This window comes from Danio rerio, chromosome 4 (genome assembly GCF_052040795.2).
Source record: "Danio rerio strain M-AB ecotype USA chromosome 4, GRCz13ab, whole genome shotgun sequence".
Taxonomy (NCBI): Eukaryota; Metazoa; Chordata; class Actinopteri; order Cypriniformes; family Danionidae; genus Danio; species Danio rerio.
The window spans coordinates 75,794,701-75,820,576 of record NC_141024.2 but is presented as its reverse complement, the minus strand read 5'-3'; the positions used below and the strand labels follow the sequence as shown (position 1 = coordinate 75,820,576).

The 25,876-nt window shown below is 38.6% G+C and overlaps 1 protein-coding gene across 4 annotated transcripts in view; it reads right to left on the bottom strand.

Annotated features, from left to right (window-relative positions):
- Window positions 1-24,592, bottom strand: part of LOC103911004 (membrane-spanning 4-domains subfamily A member 15-like) — a 35,229-nt gene extending 10,637 nt beyond the window's left edge. For 2 of the 4 annotated variants that reach the window (XR_015484240.2, XR_015943100.1), the window contains exons 1-3: window positions 5,250-5,354; window positions 1,074-1,281; window positions 454-564 (exon numbers count right to left, since the gene is read on the bottom strand). Coding sequence is in view for 2 of the 4 variants with exons in the window: in XM_087250578.2 (XP_087106704.1) it covers window positions 454-564; window positions 1,074-1,256 (294 nt within the window). In the remaining 2 variants the exon portion in view is untranslated. Of the gene's footprint in view, window positions 1-453; window positions 565-1,073; window positions 1,282-5,249; window positions 5,807-22,187; window positions 22,387-24,547 lie in introns of those variants that run through there. The other 2 variants (XM_088650968.1, XM_087250578.2) reach the window with 2 other exon arrangements.
- Between the last annotated feature and the right edge of the window lie 1,284 nt (window positions 24,593-25,876).

Here is a 25,876-nt window from a genome sequence, read left to right as displayed (position 1 = left end):
TATCAGACTGCATTTGTTATTATTTTTGTACTAGTTCAGGCCAAAGCAATTAGTGTGGTGTGAAAAGGACCCGAAGACAGCAGAAAATGCTACAATGTATCATTTGTTGCCCTTGATCCGGTCCAAATGAACCGAACGACAGATGTGAAAGCCCTCATTCGAGCTTAAAGGATAGTTTAACCCCAAAAAATAAAATTCTGTTATTAATTAATCATCTCTTTTGCATTTTCACAATATAAATTAGCATATTTTTGAACAAGAGTTTCAAAGTCTATAAAAGGAACAACAACGTTGTCAAAGCAGTTCATGTGTCTTCAGTGGTTGAGCATCACATCTTATTTATTATCTTTTTTTAGTGGCTGTAAATGTGACAGTAAGATGTATTCTGGTTGATTACCCACTGTAGCTTGTGTCATCTAAGGCAAAATGCTGAACTGTATGATTGTTTCTTACAATGGCAGACGCCCAGAAAGGAACGCCAGTAAAGACAAAAGCAGAGTCTGCATACACTGTAGACGCAATTCCCAACAGGAGAGACAACAGACCGATCATTATCTGGACAGTCTGAGAGGAATAAGAGAGAACAGTGTGAGTTTTTTTGGGTAAGGTGAAGCAGTGTAAGACGTACAGTGAACAAACTATTATTGGACTATAAAAATACCCCAAAACTATTGTGCAATTCTCGATCCATCATGTTAAATAGTTTTCAGTAATCCAGTTTCGTTCTAGGTTTGCTTCTTTCAGAATAGACTGTCTAAACCAAGGGTGTCCACACTCAGTTCTGGTGTCCTGCAAAGTTTAGTTCCAACTCCAATCAGACACACCTGTGCTAGCTAATCAAGCTCTCTCTAGGCTTTCAAGAAACATCCATGCAGGTGTGTTGAGGCAAGTTTAAGCTCAAATCTGCAGGACACTGGTTTGGACACCCCTGGTCTAAACATTACATGTTATTTGATCAGCAAGTCAATAAGAATACAATATAACAGAAACCATAAAAACAATGTATGCTTTGTGTTAACGTGCGCTGTACTGACATTTAAAACAACTGTCTGGGTTTAAAAGAAAACTCTCACCCCAAGAGCTTTTGGATGGCCTTTCAGAAAGGCCTGAACTCCGTGAGGAGACAAAACTCTTGCTACGTGCTGCATGTGAACAGGCACAGAAGAACTGGTACCAGTCACAGGCGGTGCTGTTGGTGTCCGCGGTGGAAGCTGGATGGCATATGATGAAGAACTCATAGCTTCGACAGTCGACATTTCAGTTTCAGAGATAGAAATGAACCTGTACAAAATCATATTGGATCAAATCATCAGTCCCACTTTATATTAAGTGGCCTTAACTAATATGTACTTAAACAGGAATTAATAGTTTGTTACAATGTACTTATTGTGTAAATACATGTATTTACTGTGTACTTATGCTTGATTAAATACATGTATGTAATTACATTTATAAAAATACACTGTTGACCGTCCCTTACACCTTAACCCACCCTTAAACCTACCCATGCCACCAAACCTGTCCATAACCCAACCTCTATCCCAAATCAAAAGCACCCCAAGTGTTCTCAAATACATTATAAACACAGTAAGTACATTGTATTTATTTTTTGATGTAAGTACATAGTAGGTAAGGACACTTAATATAAAGTGGGACCAAATCATCTACTGCAGGCATGCCCAAACTCGGTCCTGGAGGGCCGGTGTCCTGCAAAGTTTAGTTCCAACCCCAATCAGACACACCTGGGCTAGCTAATCAAGCTCTTGCTAGACTGTCAAGAAACATCCTTGCAGGTGTGTTGAGGCAAGTTGGAGCTAAAATCTGCAAGACACCGGCCCTCCAGGACTGAGTTTGGACACCCCTGATCTAAAGGATATCATTATAAAACATACTTTCTACATTAAAAATAGTTTGTTTAATAAACCAATACACGCTTGACATCTTCATAACTCTGGATATTAGTTTATTTCCGAGGATAAGCACTTACTAGAGACTGTTGGCTTTTGTTTCACGATTCATTCGCAAATTACTAGTTGTATTGCATTCATAAAAACTACATGCTATAAAAGGTGGAAACCACTCTCATAGCTGAGAAGTGTTGGTCCCAAGACATCATTGTAGAATGGCAGATCCTGATTCGATGACTGCATTAATAATCATTAAATGGTTCAATGTGTATCTAAGAGAGTTGTTGTGCTAGCTAGTGCAGGTCATGGTATGGCTACTCAGGAGTCCTTAGCTGTTTCTCAATATGCGGTCTTGCATCCTCGTGTTCTCATGTAACGTCATCAGCTCCCTAAGTTCAATTCCAATACTCAAGACCACAAGAACAGAGGACGCGTGAAACTTCCCGGATGTGTTCTTGATATCGAGGACGCACTGATGCAGACTTGAGCACTGATCTCGCTCTAGAAGTCCCAGAAGTCATTGCGACTGGAGGTGGGAAGCGCCTTCCTGTTACCATCAGGAAGAACGCTGCATCTCATTTCTCACAGGACGCGTTCTCTATTCTCTTGATCTCCCGAGTTTGTTCTTCGGAGGTCACATGGCAAGACCGGTCTCCACAAGAACGCAAGTCCGTTCTCTGCGTTCTTGGAATTGAGAAACAGCCCTCGTGTCAATACCGCAAACCTTCACTGCAGGCTTTCCTACTTGATGCACTCACCTTTGTATTATTATTTGCAACAACAGGGGGCGACGAAACAGTGGTGGAAAGTCAGCAAGTGGACTTGCCTAATAAATTAATTTAATAATATTTAAAATGAATAGATTGTGGATTTATTTTTGAGACACTCTTAAATTGTTTGCTTTAAGTATGATTGCGTAAATAAATAAAATAGGGTAAATTTTATAGATCCAATCTAACTGTGTGCTTAAAGGGTCAATTTTTGAGCGGTCGACAGTCGTGTATGTGTCCCACGCTGCTAAAAACACTATTAGGACACATATATCTCACTAAAAAGTGAAAATTGGTTATTTTTGCGTTATTTCAGGAAGCTACGTCACGGTGATGAGACCCTTGTGTAAACTCCAGCGTGGAGATTGGATTTCTGTACTGGCCTGCACATCATAACATCATAATTCATGAGAAAGACTTCGAACAAATCAGCGCGCTCTATTGTGAATGTAATATAGCGTCGAAGACTACCTGTTACAGCGTTCAGATGGCAGAGAGACGCCACGTCGTGTTGCCAACTGTAATTAAAACAAGTGGAAGAAGAGGAATTATTCGGAGACCTGGGTCGTCAGTGTTGTGTTTATAAATGTGCTGCAACAAAGGTTTCCATTTTCCAGAGATGAGGGTACCACTCGCGACATGCTAACACGCGACAGAAATACGTTTGTAAGGAACATTTTTTACCCGAGAGCTTTTCGCATCTGGAAATGGTGAAATCAGATTTGCCACTCGTCTTCTTTCATAAAGACGCAGCTCCAGTTGGTGTTGATGGTCCTGTCTCTACAGATTTGGTCAGTGTGTGATCGTTGTTCTTTGTTTACGTTTAGCCAGAGGCAAAGTTAGTGGGTACGGTCAGCAGTACTCTTTAAGTGTTTAAAGACAGACGTTAGTCAAAATGATTGAGTTACTCAGTTACAGTACGTTAATATCATGTGTAAACATGTCAACACCTCAATCATGTAGGATTTCCGCCGCATTTTGTGACAGGATAGTCTATACACACACGGGTGTTTGACGTTATTGTCTGCACCCACCGAGTCTCTGCATCTGCCGAGAAATGCAGAGGTTTTGCAGAGCGGTTTCTCGCGTCCATTATCTGGTTTGTCACGGGGGCATGCATGAAATGCCCCCGAATTGCTCCCGAAGTTGTCAACTTAAAAATGAAACACCTGCAGTACATTACATACAATCAAATTAAAATGGAATTTAATTTTAAAGAGCTTTGGACAACCTGTGCACAAAATACACGCATCAGTTTTCCTCAAAGCTTCAAAAGAACACTACGGACTTCACATCAGGCCACTGAATTTAGATTTCTCCAGCATACGATGGTGCAAAAATACTCCTGCTGCTTGTTCAAACTACTTATTTATAACGAGATAAATCAACACAATTATTGAGATTTGTTTGGCATAACTTTATTGTTTTATGTTCAGTCAACTTGTATTTGTGAAAACAATAAAGGTTAACTTAATCGATGTGGACAACATGAAGGAACTGCGTAAAAACCCCTCAAATTTTTACAGTGAATGATGTTCGCAAATCATCCAAAATTGTTATAGTGTATCCAACACAATCTTGGGACAATTCGTGACTTTGATTTAGTAGCTAATTCGTATGAATTTGTACGAAATTATTTATACAATTTAGTACGATTACGCAATGACGGTTGGGTTTAGGGATGGGGTTTGGTGCCACGTCTCCATTTTAAAATCGGATACTGATATCGTACGAATTAGCCACTAAATACTTACGTTTTCTCATGAGATCAGGCTGGTATATCAGCACCTTAAATGCCTTAAATTTTCTTTACAGCACGCGATAAATCATTCTTATTTCATGTGAAAGCCCTACTTCGTTATTATTGTTGCTATATTTGTTAAATGTCTGTTTTATTACAATACTAGACAATAAAATATTTGTAAAAACAGAAATGATATACTAGCGGGGTACAGAAATACAACTTGCAACGTATCTCACTGTAACGCTGTACGACGTCTACACTGATTTCTTTTCTCTTCGCTGTGATGACAGCACATAATTTCTGACTAGATATTCTTCAAGACACTAGTGTTCAGCTTAAAGTGACATTTAAAGGCTTGATTAGGGTAAAGTTACGGTAAATAGGCAAGTCATTGTATATTGAACAATTGTTCTGGAGATTACCAAAGAACAATTTTGCTTAAGGGGGTTAATAATATTGACTTTAAAATGGTTTAAAAACATATACAAGTGCTTTTATTCTAGCTAAAATAAAACAAATAAGTTTTAAATCAGAAGAAAAAAAATTATAGGAAATACTGTGAAAAATTCCATCCTGTTAATATATGTCTGTCAATCTACAAACACTGCGCTCAAGTCGATTAGACAAAATTACTCTCATAAATCAACTGCACAAATGTGGACACCATCCATGAAAGGGTTAAAAATCCACTATAAATCTTTATTACTAATAAAGGAAACACATTCATAATTATTATTTTAGAAAATACAGACATAAATCAAAGCGTCAGATGTACTTTTAAAGTATATAATGTATATTGTTTTACCAGAAACAGAATCTTGTCCTCACCTGGGCTTGGAAGATTATCTGTAGTTCAGTAGTTCAGCTCTGTCTTCTGATATAACGTTCCGCCAGTGCAGTGTTTCTAGTGTAGCTGCAGATTCTGTCTTACTGAAGGAAACAGAAAGCAGGAGGAGCTTGCTCTCTTGCAGGAGTTTAAATGTAATATTTGGCTTTGTTTTCTATGCAATACTCCTGAAAATACCACTTATTGACTGTTTATTTTTTCCCCAATTTCTGTTTAATGGAAAGCAGATTTCTTCAACACATTTTTAATCATAATAGTGTTAATAACTCATCTCTAATAACTGATTTATTTTCTCTTTGCCATGATGACAGTAAATAATATTAGATATTCTTCAAGACACTTCTATACAGCTTAAAGTGACATTTAAAGGCTTAACTAGGTTAATTAGGGTAACTAGGCAGGTTAGGGTATTCAGACAAGTTATTGTATAGCGATGGTTTGTTCTGTAGACTGTAAAAAAAACATATAGTTTAAAGGGGCTAATAATTTTGTACCTTAAAAATGGTGTTTAAAAAATTTAAAACTGCTTTTATTCTAGCCGAAATAAAACAAATAAGACTTTCTCCAGAAGAAAAAATATTATCAGACATACTGTGAAATATTCCTTGCTTTGTTAAACATCATTTGGGACATATTAAAAAAAAGACTCCAAAGGGGGGTGAATAATTCTGACTTTAACTGTACATGATGTTTTACAATCCATTAATGCATAAAATGATGACAACCACATACACTTTACTGTAATACTTACAAAAAATAAACACAAAAATGAATCAAACTTTCATAGTTGAATTTAAATCGAGTTTATTCTCTAGGATGTTTATGGTGATTTTTGGAAAAGCACAAGAAACTATTTGTATTCCACATTTTTGTATTAATATTAGAGAAATACAGAGCACAGTATTAGGCACTCTTTCTTATGTTATTATCACATTTTTCTAATGATATTAATAAGTATTTTAAAATAAAATACCAAAAACCTAATTTTAAGAAACTACAAAATACAGCAGCCGCATGATGTGCACTGTATTTGTGTATTTTATCCACAATTTTCTTTACCAACTTTTCATCAGTTGGCCTAATTTTCAGTGCAATTCAAAGACCTAACGAGGTTATTAAAATAAGTTAGGGTAGTCATTATGTATCACTGTGGGCTAATAGTATAATGACTTTGAATTTATTCCAGCCAAACTAAAAGAAACAAGAATTTCCCCAGAAGAAAAAATATAATAGGAAATACTGTGAAAGTTTCGTTAATCTGTTAAACATCATTTGGGAACAATAAAAAATAAAAAAAGATTTTGATCTTCAACAAACAAAATAATCTAATTAAAATAAAATAAACAAAATAATTAAAATAAAATAAACAAAATAAACATAAACAAAATAAATCAATTAAAATAAACAAAATAAATAATTTTAAATCAATTGAATTAATAAAAATAAACAAAATAAATTGAATTAAATTAAATAAATAAAATTAAATAAGTAAACAAAAATAAACTAAATAATTAGATTGAAATAAACAAAATAAATGAATTTAATAAAATAAATAAAATTAATTAAAATAATAAAATAAAGGAAATAAAAGTAATTACTTAAAAATGTGTGATTAGATTCAATGTAGATCTCGATGTCTGCTTTCTGATGCTAAAAGACAAAATGTGTGAAAATGTATGTGCACGTCACTAGTTCTCGTAATCAGATGCTGTTTAAGTTATGTAGAACTGATATCTGAAGGAAAGATCTTGGCTGGAGCCCACAGAGGGTGTGATATCCTGCATCGTCCTGTGGTTTCTGTCACTTAAAGTGTCTTATGTTATCAACACATATTATCAATGATATTGATAAGTATTTTAAAATAAAATACCAAAAACCTAATTTTAAGAAACTACAAAATACAGCAGCCACATGATGTGCACTGTGTTTTATGTATTTTATTCACAATTTTCTTTACAAAGTTTTCATCAGTTGGCCTGATTGTTCAGTAAATTTAAGTTTAAGTGCAATTTAAAGACTTAGCTAGGTTTATAAGATAAGTTTGGGTAGTCATTACGTAATAATGTTTTTTTTTTCTGTAGTAAATTGAGAAAAAAAATCATAAAGGGGCTCGTAATCTAATGACTTTGAATTTATTCCAGACAAACTGAAGAGGCAGGAATTTCCCCAGAAGAAAAGATATTATAGGAAATACTGTGAAATTTTCGTTAATCTGTTAAACATTTGGGAACTATTTGAAAAAAGATTTAGATTTTCAATAAACAAAATAATAATTTTTTATGAAATAAACAAAATTATAAAATTTTAATAAAATAAACACATTAAAATAAGCAAAATAAATAAATTAAAATAAAAAAATGTAAAATAAATACAATAAAAAAATTAAAATAAACAAAATAAACAGATAAAATAAATTGAATAAAATAAAAAATATACAATTAAATAAGTAAATAAAAAATAAAGTACATACATAAATTAAAATAAACTGAATAATAGATGGAAATAAACATAATAAATACGTTTAAAATAATAAAAATAAATTCATAACATAAATTAAAATAAATTAAAATAAACAAATAAAATAAATTGAATTAAATTAAAAACATACAATTAAATAAGTAAATAAAAATAAATAAATAAACTAAATAAATAAATAAAATAAACTGAATAATAGATTAAAATAAACATAATAAATACATTTCACAAAAATAAAAATAAATCCATAACATAAATTAAAATAAACAAATAAAATAAATTGAATTAAATTAAAAATATACAATTAAAGAAGTAAACAAAAAATAAATAAATAAACTAAATAAATGAATTAAAATAAACTGCATAATAGATTGAAATAAACATAATAAATATGTTTAAAAAAATAAATTCATAACATACATTAAAATAAACAAATAAAATACATTGAATTAAATTTAAAATATACAATTAAATAAGTAAATAAAATAACCTAAATAAATAAATTAAAATAAACTAAATAATAGATTGAAATACACATAATTAATACGTTTAAATAATATAAGAAAAATTAAAATAAATTCATAAAAAAATTACTTTGAAAAAACTTTCAAAAAGCAGGAAAAAATTGTGTGAGATTTAATGTAGATCTTTTAATGATGTTAAAAGACAAAATGTGTGAAAACGTATGTGAACGTCACTAGTTCTCGTAATCAGATGCTGTTTGAGTTATGTAGAACTGATATCTGAAGGAAAGATCTTGGCTGGAGCCCACAGAGGGTGTGATATCCTGCATCGTCCTGTGGTTTCTGTTATTTAAAGTGTGGCCTCTAAAGCTGTGCCCACTTCTTCTAAGAACTGCTAGTGAAATTGCAACACAACTCGATGTCAATACTTCCTTAGTTAGACTTTGAGGACTGCAATTTTTTCCAGAGTCTCCTTTGGCCCATGTGATTTGGGGTCAGATTTTGAGCTGAATCCTGATTTGTGCCACTCTTTTTTGAATCCTATCAAATTTTTGTCTTAATCATGTAGCGTTTGTCGTGCTGTGTACAACGCAGTGACAATTAAACTCTATTTTTTCTGCAAATCGTATGGTTTTCTGACATGTCAGAAATGTTGCTCAGCCTAGTTGAATCAGAGGTGGAACACACTTGCGGGTTCATGGGGGTGCACTGGTGCAGTATTAATGGATATATTCCAGAATGCACGGAAACAATTACAAGTGAATGGTATTCTGTTCAGATCTGATTAGGAAACAATTATAATTTGTTGTGGTTTTAAATTTCTTCCTTTCCACCAAACCTTCACTCTCCTTCCCATTGAGTGTTCTAAATACATCATCTACTGGTTTGCCACCGTTAAACAATACAGAAGAAGAAGCGAGTGTTATGTGTTGATTTCATGCGCAGTTGCAATTCAGGAAGAACCCAGCTGCAACCCAGTACTGGAAAACACCCATACACACTCATACACTATGCCTAATTTAGTTTGGAATGTCGGGGAAACCGGAGCACTCGGAGGAAACTCATGCCAACACAGAAATACCAATTGGCACAGCCAGGACTCGAACCAGCAACCTTCTTGCTGTGAGGCCACAGTGCTAACCACCGAGCCATCGTGCCGCTCTACTCTTCCAGATGTGACATTTATAAACTGCAAATGACTTTGAAACTGTGTCTTTGTCCAGCCCTCCAGGTATTGAGTTTGACACCACTGCCCTAGTGGATATATATCGATGTATACCACAGTATACCCTAGTGCAGGGGACACCAACCCTGTTCCTAGAGAGCCACCTTCCTGAGTTCAGCTCCAAGCCTGATCAAACACACCTGAACCAATTAATTAGGACCTGAAGCAGCACTTGATAACTACAGGCAGGTGTGTTTGTAAAGGGTTGCAACTGAAATCTGCAGGAAGGTCGATCTCCAGGATCAGGGATATTGGGCACCTCAGTCCTAGTGCGTATACCACAACAGAACATCTCAATGTCTCAATAACTGATCATGTGCCCTTAACCATCAATTACAGCTTGATAGTGTAATAGAGTCTGTCTTGCACCGCGCTTCCTCTGCAAATGAAATTTACGATCGCCATCTGTGGCTGCTTGCATGTCCTTCAGTAATTTAACTTAAGGGTTTCTCTGAGGGGGAAAATCCCTGAGGTAAGGGATTTGATTAAGATCGTTGCAACAAACTTCTAATCCGTCACCCTTACCTTAGTGAATTTTTTCTAAGCGTTTCACTGTAGTTTCTGGCGCCGCCATGGCCGGAGCAAGCAGAACTGCCGCTCTAGGCAGAGGACGATCACGCCGCCCTCAACCCCAATGTGAAAACAAAAGTGACAGGTTATGAAAATGAAGTGAGGTGTCATGGACCTCTATTCTGCCGCCCTATGCTCGGATATAACTGAGGACGCGCAGTTGCTGAGGGAGGGAGGGGGGTGTTGCGTTCGCCACCCTCTCCATATTGCCGCCCTAGGCGGCTGCCTAGGTCACCTCTATGGACCCGCTGGCCCTGGGCGCCGCAGTTGCTATAGTTATGTAAACAGATCGTAACGAACTACGAATGTTTGCCTTACAACAGCTCTGCAGTAATGTTACACATCATCTGTGCTGCTTTTTTCCATTAAGCGAGTCGAGATGTTTCTGTATCGATTCGATCTCTGCATTAAGTGTGGAGGACCTATAAAACTGGGCTGGGATCATGTAGATGTAGCTGTCCGAACTTGGTTCTGGAGGGCCTGTGTCCTGCAGATTTTAGCTCCAACTTGCTTCAACAAACCTGCAAGGATGTTTCTAGACTGCCTAGTAAGAGCTTGATTAGCTAGCCCAGGTGTGTCTGATTGGGGTTGGAACTAAACATCGCAGGACACCGACCTTCCAGGACCGAGTCTGGATCACGTATTAGTTAATTTATTAAATAGTTTTATTAAATTATTTATCTACAGTCGTTTGAGTCTATCATCTAAAACATTTTCACTACTCGGCAGTAAGAAAAGTGCCTCCTATACAGTATGAATGTAAAAAGTACGAATGGAAATCGGACGTACTGCATCTGCTATTTTGTCATGGTCACGTGACCTACCTGCGTCAGTTGCGTCGATTCACTCCCATTCATAAATTCTCTCGCTGGGCATCATGGGATAGCGCAGCATGCAGGGGATGCGCACTCCAGAATCTCGCCGGAAGTAGTAAGTCATCCGGGTATGGAAGTATGCAGTTTCGGACGCAGCCCTGAACTAACCTCATCAACGCCGATCACTTGCACCTGCAAAAGATTAGAGGGAGATGATGTAGGCGGAAGCAACCGAAGATTCAGTGAGCGACAAACTCCAGACTTACCCAGATGCTAATATCTCTCTCGCTCTTTCTCCAGGTTCAAGTGGCTAAGATCTGCGTCTTCACCTTCACCAGACTGCACTTTGCACACCTCAGACAACATCCAGAAGCCTTCCTGAACACTACTAACCTTCTGGATCTGTAAATAAATCAGTTGACAGGGATTTTGCTTTCAACTACACAGTGTTTGTGTTGGGTTTAATTCCTCCTCTTGACACACTGCTCACTTTCATACTATATAGAGCATGCCTTTTTCTAACGGTTGTGTGCTAAATCCAAGTGAAAAAGCAGTACCTATGTGAGTAATAGACAATTTGGGATGAATTCAAAAAGCACCGAAACACTGAACAGTTGAACATGTGCATTCAGAAGTGTAGAGAATGTCAAATTAAGTGGACCTGTAAAGGTTATAGGTGAGTGCTGAAAGCTGAACATCCCTCATTTTTGTGGGTAGCGTATGTTAACTGCTGTAGGTGTTTGTGGTGTTTTCAAATACCAAACATTTCCATTTACACTTCCTCAAGTGGTTTAAACCTTTGCATTTACTACTTCTGTTGGACACAGAAACCACTGACTTCCATATTTGTTTTTCTTACAGAGAAAGTCAGCGGTTTCCAGCTTTCTTCAGAATATCTCCTCTTGTGTTCAACAGAAAACCGAAAGCCATATAGGTTTGGTGAACAAGTGAAGATTGAGTAAATGATGACAGAATATTCATCTTGACTAAAGTAACTCTGCAGCCAAGTTTTGGGAACAGAAACTTTGTATTTTTTGTGAAGGTTGTATTTCTTGAAAATGGTGACTAAAGAGTTCCTGATGATTTCCCACCCAAGTCTCTTACAGTCAGTGTTGGGTAAGATACTACAGAAAAATTCTAAAAATAATTAAAGTTTTATTTAAATTAGTTTCCAGTTACTTTTTTAAGGTAGCTTAGTTACTCAATAAGTAATTTAATTACATGACTGAATACTAAAAATATTATTTTAATGCATATATATAATAGAAATTAACCTCCAATCCTTTAAATTGGAGTTAAAAAGGACCTTTTAGATTTGGTTTGAAACAAAACACTTACATTTTAAACACTAGTGTATCAAAACAAAACTGTCAAATAAATTAAACTACATATACACACACTTTATTAGGTACACCTCACTACTAGTGGGTTGGACCCACTTTTGCCATCAAAACTGCCTTAATCCTTCATGGCAGAGATTGAACAAGGTACTAGAAATATTCCTCAGAGATTTTGCTCCATATTGACATGATAACATCACGCAGTTTCTGCATCCATGATGCCAATCTCCCATTCCACAACATCCCTAAGGTGCTCTATTGGATTGAGATACGGTGACAGTGGAAGCCATTTGAGTACAGTAAGTAGCGTCTGTAATCATGTTTAATGACAGGTGTGTGTGTGTGTATGTGTGGCCTAATGGGATATGTAGGTTCAAATAGTGGCTGATAAAACTCTTGTGATGGCTCCCTCTGGGGGAGGAAGGAGGGCAAAGCGGGAGCCTCATTCATTTATAACGCACATGAAAAAGTACTAGAGTAATTTACAGTAACTACTTTAGAGTCTTTTAAACAGACTATACTACTATAGTAATCAAATTGATCTGTTGAGGTAATTCTATAATTGCTATAGCAAAACAGCATCTATAATAACCTAAACAGATGAACCAATGTTGTAATATACAATATTATACTACAATACACCAGTTTATTGTAGTAAAAAGCTAATGTCAACTACTAACTAATGACACTTTATCAGTTCACTATTGTTAATACTGCATTCATTAACAAATAGTTGTAAATACTATATATATATATATATATATATATATATATATATATATATATATATATATATATATATTTACAGCTATTTGACATAAAAATACTTTAATAAAGTGTATAATATTCTATTTATCCATAATATTGTTTATCTTTAATGGCTTACTGTGATCATTTATATATAAAGGCAGGTACCTGCTAGTGGTACGCAGAGAAATCATAGAATAAAAAAAAGAATGTTAAAAACACATTTAACCCTTTGACTCATGCAATCACACCGGTGTGATCACCAGCTAAACCTAAATCTGCTTACCTGCAGTTACTCGCATTGAGTCAGAGAAAGACACAGGCAATGCTAGTCATAATACAAATCTAATTTATCAGTATATACAAACAAATAACATTTAAAAATACACATAGGTAATAGCAAAATACATAAAAATGTAAAATAAAAAGTGTTATATATGGGGATGACTATAATAATCATTTTACACAATCTGATGATGTGCATTATTCAGATCAGATACACAAGGAAACTAGAATCACCACAGCATTAAAGCAGCAGATCCACCGCTCTGCCCAGTTTTTTCATGTTGATTCACATTTATTTGCTTCAGTGTACGCTGGGGGAGCTTCTGCAGGAGGATGTTGAAAGCATGGTTCTGGGACTTCTTGAGGGCATTGAATGTACTGTGGGGGATTTCTGCAGGAGTGTGTTGAATTAAAAGGTTGCTGTCCACAGCAATCTGCAGGATAAAGTGTACATGGTCAGCTTAAGTTATTGATCAGTGTTCAACAATTATTGCCCCATAACCCAGTTCCTCACACGTTTACAGCACACATTAAAGGTTTGTGGATTTTTACTTCATAAAACTTGATTCACAAATTGTTGCAATGTGGATTGTCTGTGAATACAGAACAGAAATTTAATAGATTAAACAAAAGAAAAACATGTCATTGGTTTGTGTCTGGTCTGCATGAAATCCAGATTTACAATGTTTTGCTAGCACACATTGTTAGTCTTGAAGTGAACAATTCTGTCATCATCACAGGCTGATAGGTCACCTAATCGGCTCCTACATCATTAACTACATGACACAGGAGATTGGTTGCTGTCGCCTCAACAGACAATTGTCTTCGTAATCTTTAATCAAAATAGTGAAATTATTAAATAAGTCATCATAATTAAATACAATTCGGTAACACTTTATAATAACTACACACTATAAATCCTTTACTAAGCATTAGCATCTAGTGAATTCATTATCTGTTAAGCATTAACTCTACATTAATAAACATTAGTAAGCAGTTTATGACTGCAGCTACAAATGCTGTATTCTTGACTTATAAGCACCTATATAATGTGTTTAATGATTGTATTTTCATACTTAGTCAATGGTTTATTTTTCATTACTAAATTAAGTATCGCATTATTTACAAACCAGTTGTATTTAAGAGTAGTTGAGGGTTTTTAGGATCATTCAGAATGATTAGTAAACTATTGAAATCAACATTTATGTGTCTTATTATTCAGGCATATAATAATAGTTAACTAATATGTTAATAAATGCTTTATTACTCAACTTCATGCAGTTTAGTGAGCTAATCTAAAGTAAGGACTATTCACGCTTTATAAATCCCTTATACATGACATTTAAAGGCTCAGTATCAAATGAACAATAATCTTTGCAATCTTATCTAAAAAGTAAAATTACTGTAAAGTTTAAACATTGCCAAATAACAGCAGTGTCAAAATACGACATAAAGCTGGATAAAACAACAACAATATAATAATTTAACAATATAATAAGATGCAATGTTTAAACTCTACAGTGATTTTAGATATAAGGTTGCAGATTTATTTTTCATTGGAAGTACAGTTTCATTTGAATAATGTAGTTTATGTCATTTTTCCTGTTTAGAGTTTAACTGAGCCTTTATTTGTCATTTATAAGGGATTTATAAAGCATGAATAGTCCTCACTTTAGATTAGGTCACAAAACTAGATGAAGTTGAGTAATAAAGCATTTATTAACATATTAGTTAACTATTATATAATAAATCTGATATAATAAATATATCATAAATCTGCAGTTTTTTTCCAAAAAGTCAGGAGATTCTGTCTAGCCCTAGTCATTAGCACTACTTTCATCACTGATACTTAATCATTATGATGGCACGAGAAACCTACATTCTGTCATGCTGTTAGCTAATTGACAGAAAGCCATCTTTGTTGTATATAATACTGGCCACACCTTCGGTCATCAAATAAATAATCTAAGCATTATATTTTCTATGATATGGCAAGCTATTTTTCACTAGTCCAAGTCCAGTTTTTACTGTCGTAGAGACATCCGGCTTGATTTCAGCATTCACACAAGAAGCTGCGGTGTATCACCACGCTAAGCTGTCAATTAGATCCTTAGCAACAACAAACTAACCTAGTAATCACTTATAAACTATTCTACTTCAGCATCAGAACAGCATTGTCTCGTCTGACATATGCTAGTAACGTGATTCCTTGTATGCTACAGTTGCTAAGCGTTGCTAGGTGCTCGCTAGAGTGTTCTGAGTGATTCCTGGGCGGTTGCTGGGGTTCCCTGGATAGTTAACTGGCGAGCCTTGTTTACATGTTGGTCAAACCCTGTCAGGCACGGGGTTCGAACCCAGGTCTCCAGTGTCAGAGATAACAAAAAGACTGGTTAACGGAGGAACAAAAAGGCCAACAGGCAAAATATCTCTGGAAAAAACTAGAGCAAGCAAAACATATCCAAAAAAACTAGAAATAGGCAATGTAGCACAAGACTCTGAGTAAACTAGACTTTAGAGAAGCAAGAAGACTTACGATCATCAAGGGCTAGCATCAACAATAACTGAGCAAAGAAACAGGGGAACTAGTCAACTTAAATACACAAGACCTAACAGGACACAAGTGAAACCAATCACGTAATTACTGAACTTAAACAACACATGGGGAGAAATGGGGACATCTAGTGGAGAAACAAAATCATAACATGTAAAAAATAAAAGTCATGAAATGACAGATCCTGACAAACCCTATGCTTAGCGAGTGTTTCTAGCATGTGATAGCGTTAAGCAACTGCCTCAGAGCCCCAGTGCAGTCACGCTGGCTCTCTCAAGCCAATATCAAGTCTGTCAAGAACTTGGGTTCCAGCTATTATCATCACACATATTATTTAATCTATGCCATAATAGGGACTTCATGAAATCTATAAGTCACATTTACCTCCACTGGAATATTACTGTCGGCTGAAACCACTAACTGAACATACAGCCATCGTTACAGCGATTGGTTGCTGCTCGATTTTCTCAAAGAAGCCATGCCCCCAGCCGCACTGCCCGCAGACTCTGCCTCCAATAACCCTGGACCACCCTCTCCTCCTTCAACAATCAATCTTCAGGACCTTATTAAGTTATTTTCAGCATCCATGGCTGATCTATGCATCCTAGGAGCTTGCATGCGAGGCAATACAGAGGGAGAGCGACTTAAAGACGGAAATCAAAACACCTTGCCAACTCTTCATGTATATACAGAAACTCTGGCAGCTGGCCCCGAAGCGGAGTCCAACCCTACTCCTGCCCCTCCCTATTCAGGACTGACATGGTCGCAAACCACCCAACTACTACCTCTGGGAAACCTCCATCACCCCCAAATACCCTCTGACCATATTCCACAGCATGCTGTGAACGCTTCCAAAGACCATCACACATTTTTGAAGTACCTGTTTACCATTTTTCCCTACCCTCCATCACCCCATTCATTTCTAATCTCCACACTGCAAATATCCAAGTCAGTTCTACTAATACCTACTCTCTGGTGCCCTGGGATGACTGAAACTTCCAACCCCCACAAGCCTTAACGCAGACGACGCTAATCATCTCATAACATGAGGTAAAGGATAAGGTCGTCGAAGATAAAGGTCGTCCTCCGCCTTCAGATTTTCCACAAACCCCCTTTCCAGCCATTCATCTAGAATCTGAGCATTGTCTCTGCAACCCACTGGGCTTTCCCAGCAATCCAGTATCATGGCATCAGCCTCAGCCATTACTACATCAACACTGTCCAAACACCCTCACCAGCCACCACTCAACCATTGGTAGCCAAATGAATAAGCACGCCTAATGCAGAGCAATACCCACGCTCCTCCCTCCCTGTACCCCTAGCACGGACTCGACTCCGCTTCTCCCCTCAGCAAAGCACCACTTTGACCTGCTCCTCGCTCCAAAGCGAACAAACTCTGCTTACTCTCCCCTTTTCTTTTCTTTTAGCTTTCATCCCTGCATGCACTACCCTGTGTCGCTAACTCCTGCAGGAGTGACACCCCAAGTGCCGACTCCCGCAGGAGCCATGCCCACTCCAGCCACCCCTTCACCTTTTACTCCCACTGCAAAGTCACCACCACTCTCTCTTTCCCTCCTCTCACAGGATCCTGGCTCCCGCAGCTCTGAGTCCAGCAGGAGTTACCTTAAGCTTCGACTCCCACAGCAGTCAATCACTGCCCAATAGCTTAACCTTTCTTTCTTCCAGCGTCAAGTGCTCCGCTCTCTTCCAGCGTTGAGTCTCTCCGCCCCTACCCTTCCTTCCAGTGTCGAGTGCTCCGCTCCCTCCGAGCGTTCGAGTCTCTTCACCCCCCCTTTTCTGTCCCAGCGTCGAGTGCTCCGCTGCTTCTTAAGCGGCGAGTCTCTCTGCCCCACTTTTATGTCTCCCGGTGGCGGAGGTTCTGCGCTTGCCAAGCACCGAGTTCCTCCACCGCCCCCCTCTTTTCCCTTTCAGCGTTTAACTCTTTGCTACCCTCGTCTTCCTTCTAGAGCAAATCTTGCTTCTCTATATTCCTTTCGCATAGGCCCTACCCACCTGCTCGGTAATCCCCCGAGCAGGAGCCCCAAAACCTCCCTGCAGGAGTCCCCACCGCCCATCCCCTTTCCCAACTCCTGGAGGAACTTGGCCCAGCAGCTCTGATCCCGAGCTTCGACTCCCGCGGAGTCTCTCCACCTTTTCCCTTCCTTCCGGTGTTGAGTGCTCCGCTCCCCGAGAGCGCTCGAGTCTCTCCACCTCCTTTCTGTCCCAGCGTCGAGTACTCCGCTCCTTCTTAGCGTCGAGTTTCTCCGCCCCACTTTTTTCTCTACCCTGCGGCGTCGAGGGCTCCGCTTCCTCCAAGCACTGAAGTCTCTCCGCCCCCACTCCTTTTCTTATTCTTTTCAGTGACGAATACCGCCACTACTCCCTCTAGCTCTTCCCCTCTATCTTCCTTCTGCTTTGGCCATCACTCCCAGCTATGACTCCTCAAAGTCTTCCAAGCTTCCCTGCCCAGACTCCTACGGAGTCTATGCTTATCCACGCTCCCGCAGGAGCCCCTCTCTTTCTCCTACTCTTCCCTAACTGTATATCCAGCAGCCGGATATAGCATTGGTATCAGCGGCTCTGGGGGGGTTTTTCAATATGCGGCTGCTGTCCCGAGCATAAAGCACTTTGGGGGGTTCTCGAGATCTACTCGCCCTGCAACGGGAGGGAGCCCCGGGCTCGAGGCTCTCATGAGCTCTGGGCTCTCTACCGGGACAGCATGCCAAACTAGCTTATTACCAATCATCAGCTAAGTGTGAACTCTTGAAAACGGCACTGGTCTTAAAAAGTAAGCCAAAAACAAAACAGCCAATGCTGATCACATCGATGTTCGCATCAAAGGATTAAAAGTGTTAATTGTTTATTTCAATATTTGGCTATTCCTCCGCGTACCACTACCACAGTTTGAGAACCACTGCTTTAGAACATCTTCAGTCTGATCAATTCACATTTGCTAGTGAATGTGGTGAGTTATGATAAACACTGTTTACCTCAGCTCACGCATCAAGTTTACATTAAGCTACAAGACCCATGAAAAGAACAAGTGTCGTGTACATACCAAACATAAACCGGCTGGTGAATCAATTTTGTTTTTCGCAGCAATGGAGAGCCAGCCTGCAATAATGTACTGAGAACAGAGAGAAGAGCAAAACTTGGATGTTGGAAATTATATATACACAGATATACATGTTACTTTGATGAGCATTTTACTGCCACAGAAACCACCCCTCCCTCAACTGCTCAATACATTTGCATTCTTCTTAGTAATACACTAGACTAGAGGTCTGCAAATTTCCGAATAAAATGCTGTAGCAGTCTGTAACTCTGGTGAAATTCGAATAGGAGCGTGCAGTCTAATAATTCAGCATTTTGAATCCCAACAAAATTTCGAAAAAGTAATCACTCATGGCAATTCGTAACTTTTTGATTTAGTGGCTAATTCTTATGAATTCGTACGATGCAATTTGTGCAATTTCGTACGATTTGCTCATCACCCATTGACGATTGGGGTTAGGAGTGAGGTTGGGTGCCAAGCCCTTTTTTTTTTAAATTGTACATTTTCGAACGACTGAACTCGTATTCGTACGAATTAGCCAGTGAACTGACAAAACGTAAAATACTTACGTTTCCTCATGAGATCAGGCTGGAACAGCAAATCTGGGAGTTTCCTTTTCTTATTAAGCGCCGGTTGTTATTAAGCGCCGGTACAGCCAGTGCTCAGGACCAGGGCCTGAGCACAGGTCCATAGAGGCAACCTAGGTGGCCGCCTAGGGCGGCAGAATAGAGAGGGCGACACTACCCTCACCACCCACACCCTCGGTTATATCCGAGTCTAGGACAGCAGAATAGAAAGGGCGGCGTCCGCAACACTACCCTCACCACCCACACCCTCAGGTATATCCGAGTCTAGGACAGCAGAATAGAGAGGGCGGCGTCTGCAACACTACTCTTACCACCCGAGCCCTCAGTTATATCCATGTCTAGGACGGCAGAATAGAGAGGGCGGCGTCCGCAACACTACCCTTACCACCCGTGCCCTCAGTTATATCCATGTCTAGGACAGCATAATAGAGAGGGCGGCGTCCGCAACACTACCCTTACCACCCGCGCCCTCAGTTATATCCGAGTCTAGGACGGCAGAATAGAGAGGGTGGCGTCCGCAACAGTACCCTCACCACCCGCACCCTCAGTTATATCCGTGTCTAGGACAGCAGAATAGAGAGGGCAGCGTCTGCAACACTACTCTTACCACCCGCGCCCTTAGTTATATCCGTGTCTATGACGGCAGAATAGAGAGTGCGTTGTCCGCAACACTACCCTTACCACCCGCGCCCTCAGTTATATCCGAGTCTAGGACGGCAGAATAGAGAGGGCGGCGTCCGCAACACTACCCTTACCACCCGCGCCCTCAGTTATATCCGAGTCTAGGACGGCAGAATAGAGAGGGCGGCGTCCGCAACACTACCCTTACCACCCGCGCCCTCAGTTATATACGTGTCTAGGACGGCAGAATAGAGAGGGCGGCGTCCGCAACACTACCCTTACCACCCGCGCCCTCAGTTATATCCGAGTCTAGGACGGCAGAATAGAGAGGGTGGCGTCCGCAACACTACCCTTACCACCCGCGCCCTCAGTTATATTCCCATCTAGTGTGGCAGAATAGAGATGGTGGCGTCCGCGACAGCTCTCCCCCCACTTTCACTTTAGGGTTGAGGGCGACACGACACTCCTTTGCCTAGAGCGGCAGTGCAGCTTGCTCCGGCCCTGCTCAGGAATGTTACACATGCTGAACGCAGTGCTTTCTGCACATGCATCTTATTTGCACAGTATGTGCGTGCATTATTTGCATAATGTTCCTCAGAGCCGGCTTCACCATGGCAGAGCAAACTGAAGACATGCTGTCCTTGAAGGACATTGAGAAATGTTTAAGCGACCGGCTTCAGAAGACTCAGGTTTAAGGAGGCACTCATGTCTCATCACAAAGGGGCAAACAAAATTGACATTAAACCTAAAATCTTTGCACAACCTACAGTTTTATCTGTTATCTCTCTCTTTAGGTAGTACCCAATTAAACGTGAGATTTCAGAAAACAGGTCTAAATCAGTTGGGTCAAGTACAAAATTATTCTAAGCAGGCAGCGGGTAAACAAAGACTGTTAATATAGACATTTAAAATTCAGAAAAGGAACAAAAACATCATCAAATGTCACTTCAGGGGTTCAACTGTAATCAGATGAAGCTCCAGGAACACTTTTGTGTGCCAAAATAATGTAAAAGCATCTCTGTTCATCTCTGTTCTGCTCTGCGGCTAGTTTGGGCAGGTGTGAATGCAGCAATCGTACTCGAGTGCGAATCAAAGGCGGACCAAAAAATCGTACTGAGACCTGCTTAAAGAGGTGGTCTCGGTACACCTTCAAACGAACCCTGGAGCGGTTCGTTTGTGGTGAGAATATTATCCATACTTAAACAGGTCCAACAGCAAAAAGTACTGTGCCTTTTGGACTATTCCAGCTGCTGAAGGGGGATGTGCTGTGCATTATGGGATATGTAGGAAAAATATTTGTTGACAGCAATTTACCAACAGAGAGAGAGAGAGAGAGAGGGGAAAACATTACCTGATAGATCGTTGGTAATATTTCCACAAGATGACGACGTCGCAGTTTAGCTAAATTGACTAACGCCTCCTCCTGAAGTGACGAGCGATGCATTAAAACACTGTTTTCCAGCTGCATCCACGCTTTATTCTCGAAATGTATAGTTTGTCTAAAGCAGGGATACAATCAGTCAGCGCAGTCGTCCCTCCAGAGTAAAAAGCGACATTTTGTGTCTGCCGGTTTGTTTACTTGCAGGAGTTCTTTGACGTTTTCCTGCACGTACATTCTGACCAATCAATAAGCAGTTTAGGTACTATGTTCAACAACATCTGGCCAATGAGTAACGTGGATTTTGTCACATGACTGCATTTTGGTCCTTTTCAACTGGTTCGGACCAAAGCCAACAGTGTGGTGTGAAAACGACCCAAAGATGGCAGAAAGTGCAATAATGTATCATTTATTGCCCTTGGTCCGGACCAAATGAAGCGAACTAGAGATGTGAAAGCACTCTTAGGGTCTGTAAATGTGACAGTAAGAGATATTCTGGTTGATTACCCACTGTAGCTTGTGTTATCTATAGATAAGGACATGTTAAACTGTATTATTGTTTCTTACAATCAGAGATCCCCAGTAAGAAGCACCAGTGTGGAAGAAGACATAATATCCATAATGTATAGACGCGATTCCCAACAGGAAGGTCAACACACCGATCATTATCTGGACAGTCTGTGAGAAATAAGAGGGAACAGTGTAAGAGTGATGAGAGTATTTCATGAAGTAAAGCAGAATAACATGCTGTGTGTTAATGTGTGCTATACTAACATCAAAAATAATTGTCTGGGTTTATTTCTCACCCCGAGGGCTTTTGGTTGGCCTTTAAGAAAGGCCTGAATTCCTTGAAGAGGTGAAACTCCTGCTACATGCTGTATGCGAACAGGCACAGAAGAACTGGTCACAGTTGCTGTTTGTGTCAGTGGCTGAAGCTGGATGACAATCGTTGAAGGATTCATGGCTCTGACAGTCGCCATTTCAGTCTCAGAGTATAAAATCAACCTGTACAAAATCAGCAAAACAGGATGCCATTATCAGTACAATATAGACACCGGTACACCTTTTGTCTTCAGTTTATCTCTGACAGAATGTGTCTTTACGTCTGAAAACATGAGCTGCAGCCTTCAGGAATGTTTTTTTTATTTTTTTTTTTAAAAAGTGTAGAAGATACACGCACTATACTTAAATTGTTCAGTTCACCAAACTTAGTACTAAGTTTGGTGAACTGAACAATTTAAGTATAGTCTACAAAACCGGCAAGTTAAATAAACTTAAATATGCAAGTTTTGGGAAACTCCATTACTCAATTACATTAAGGCAACGAGTTTACTCAATTAATTTAGTTCAGTCAGCTTATTAGGGTTTTCAGTGTAGGTTGTGACGTTGTCATAATAAATCTGTTTTTTGAGAGCTAAAGTGGCAGTGTGCTTTTTTTTTTCTTAGATGGAAAATATGTTGCATTGAAGAATATAGTATCCAAAATAAAGTTAAGAAACCCCCAATATCTTTGAAACTTCTCTCAAAACAAAACAAAAAAATCATTAGCTGTTGGATGATGGTCTTTACCCTAAGATAAGTATAAAAAACTGGTCACTAATTCAGAGTAAAACACAGAGTGTGTTGAAATCTATTTGCGTTGATTTAATGACTTGCAGATAATTGAGGAACACAACTTCATAATGATGGTATCCAAAATGGTATAAAATCTTATTCAGACAGCATACCAATACATTTTCCAAACATTCAGTTATCTGGACAATAAGGAGGTCCTTAGGCTGAGCTTAAAATGCAAGGTTGCCCAACTTCACAATACAAACATTGACAGTAGCTCCAAAGGAACCATGCTCTCTACCACAACTGAATCTCTTCTTCATTCACCCACTCACCTATTATACATTTCAGGTGTCTGACCAGCGCCCTCTAGTGCCCTGTAGTTCCATTAGAACAGCATCTTTATTTCCATTATTCCATAAATAAAAAAACAAGCGACTGACATTTCATTCCGTTACAATATATATATATATATATATATATATATATATATATATATATATATATATATATATATATATATATATATGTATGTATTATACACACATATATATATATATATATATATATATATATATATATATATATATATATATATATATATATATTTTTTTAATTTTTAAAAAGATTTTTTAATAGTATATTATTACACACACACACACACACACACATATATATATATATATATATATATATATATATATATATATACATGTGTGTGCTTGCGTGCGTGTGTGTGTGTAATAATATACTATAAAAAAATCTTTTTAAAAATTTTTAACAAAAATAAGCAGCCATTTTTTCACATTATGATGAACAATTATACCTGAAGCCATTTGTTTTTTTTTTTTTGATAAAAAAAGACCTTGCACTTAAAAGGTTGCACATATCAGAATTTTACAGTCAAGACTAAATTTCTGAAAATGACCTATTTTTTTTTCAAAGGATTAATCATGATTTTGAGCTCACTACACTTGAAATCTTAAGTTTATGCATTTCCATGGTAGATAAGTAAAATTAACTCATATTTTTAAGTGATAGGACCAAAATGCTAAATTTTAAGGTTTGTTCAGTCAACTTTACTTAATTGTTTAAGTAAAGACAACATTAGGGTTTTCACTGTATCTGACTTAACACCACAAAAGTGGCACAAATCAGAACTAAAAAGATCAGACGCCATGTGATTTGGGCTGTTCAAACTGCCTTAACCAAAACAGATCTGAGTCACATGTGGGCAAAAACATCAGATTCAGACCACATTGACCTGCAGTGTGAACATAGTCTAAAGTCACTGTGTTAAACTGTAGAGTTGAATTTTCAACATCAAAAGTGGTCAGAGCAGAGATCAACATCCCATAATGCAATTCACCACCAGAAATCAACAAAAACACACAAAATACAGAAACTTTTTTTAATGAACAGAGGTGTAATGATCACGAGTGTTTAATCAATGGAAAAATCACAGCTCAAGTTTAAAATGATCAACATCACCTACATTTTAAAAGCTATTCAAGGTCCACTTGTTACCAAATAAAGGAAACACATCCATTATTATTACTTTAGAAAACACAGTTATAATAAGTATATTTTAGTATGTAACGTACTGTCTTACCTGAAGCAGAATCCCGTCTTCAACTGTGCTTTGACTTTCTCTTCTGCTGTAACTTTACACCAGCGCAGTGATTCCCAGAAAGAGACAGGAAGCAGGAGGAGTTTTCTGCAGAATGGCCGCAGGTAAAGAGCCTCTCCCTCAAGCTCTCGGTTCGTTTTTTTCCATCTATATATTTGCTCTTTATTGGGTTCCTAACATTACGTGCCCGATATGAGTCTTGGATAGCATTGTATAATTGATAGGACTTCTCTGTGAGGACCCAGAGCTCTGTATATTGAATTATGCCTTTGGATATAATAAATTACTAATACTTTCACATCAGAAAAAATTCTCTCTCATCTTTATTAAACACACATGGAATCTCAGTGATATATATGTACTCCCTATACACACATGACTGTACAGCCAAACACAGCTCCAACGTCATCATTAAATTTGCTTATGACACAATGGTGTTGGGCCTAATCACAGATAATGATGAGACGGCCTACAGAGGGGAGGTGCACACTCTGACGCAGTGGTGTGAGGAAAACCACCTCTCACTCAACATCAGCAAAACCAAGGAGCTGGTGGTGCATTTCAGGAGAGAGAAGAGAGAACACACCCCCATCACCATCAATGGGACGCCAGTGCAGAGAGTCAGCACTTTTAAGTTTCTTGGAGTCCATATCGCTGAGGACTTGACATGGACTGCTCATACAGACGCGGTGCTGAGGAAGGCACAACAACACCTCTTCTTCCTCAGGAGGTTTGGAATGAGCCTCCACATCCTCCACTCATTCTACACCTGCACTGTGGAGAGCATCCTGCCTGGCTGCATCACCACCTGGTATGGAAACAGCACCAGCAGCAATCGCAAAGGCCTACATAGGATTGTGCGAACTGCTGGACGCGTAGTAGGAGGTGAGCTTCCCTCGCTCCAGGACATCTACACAAGGCGGTGCATGAGGAAAGCCAAGAGAATTATCAGTGACTTCAGCCACCCAAGCCATAGACTTTTCTCTCTGCTCCCCTCAGGCAGACGGTTCCGCAGCATCCGGTCACGCACCAGCCGACTGAAGGAAAGCTTCTTCCCTCAGACTATCAGGCTGATGAACACTTAACACATCCACACAGACTCTTCCATACCCTCACTGCACACCATCAATATATAGCACGCACTGCACTTTAACCAATCCATACTTAAAACAATACCTACAATGCCTACAACAACTATATGGACTGTGTGGAATGTGCACTGTCTGTATTTGCACTGTTGCTGTATTTGTACTACTTTGTACTGTCTGGAGCAGCACCTAAGCTTTTCACTCATCATAGTACACGTGCTGC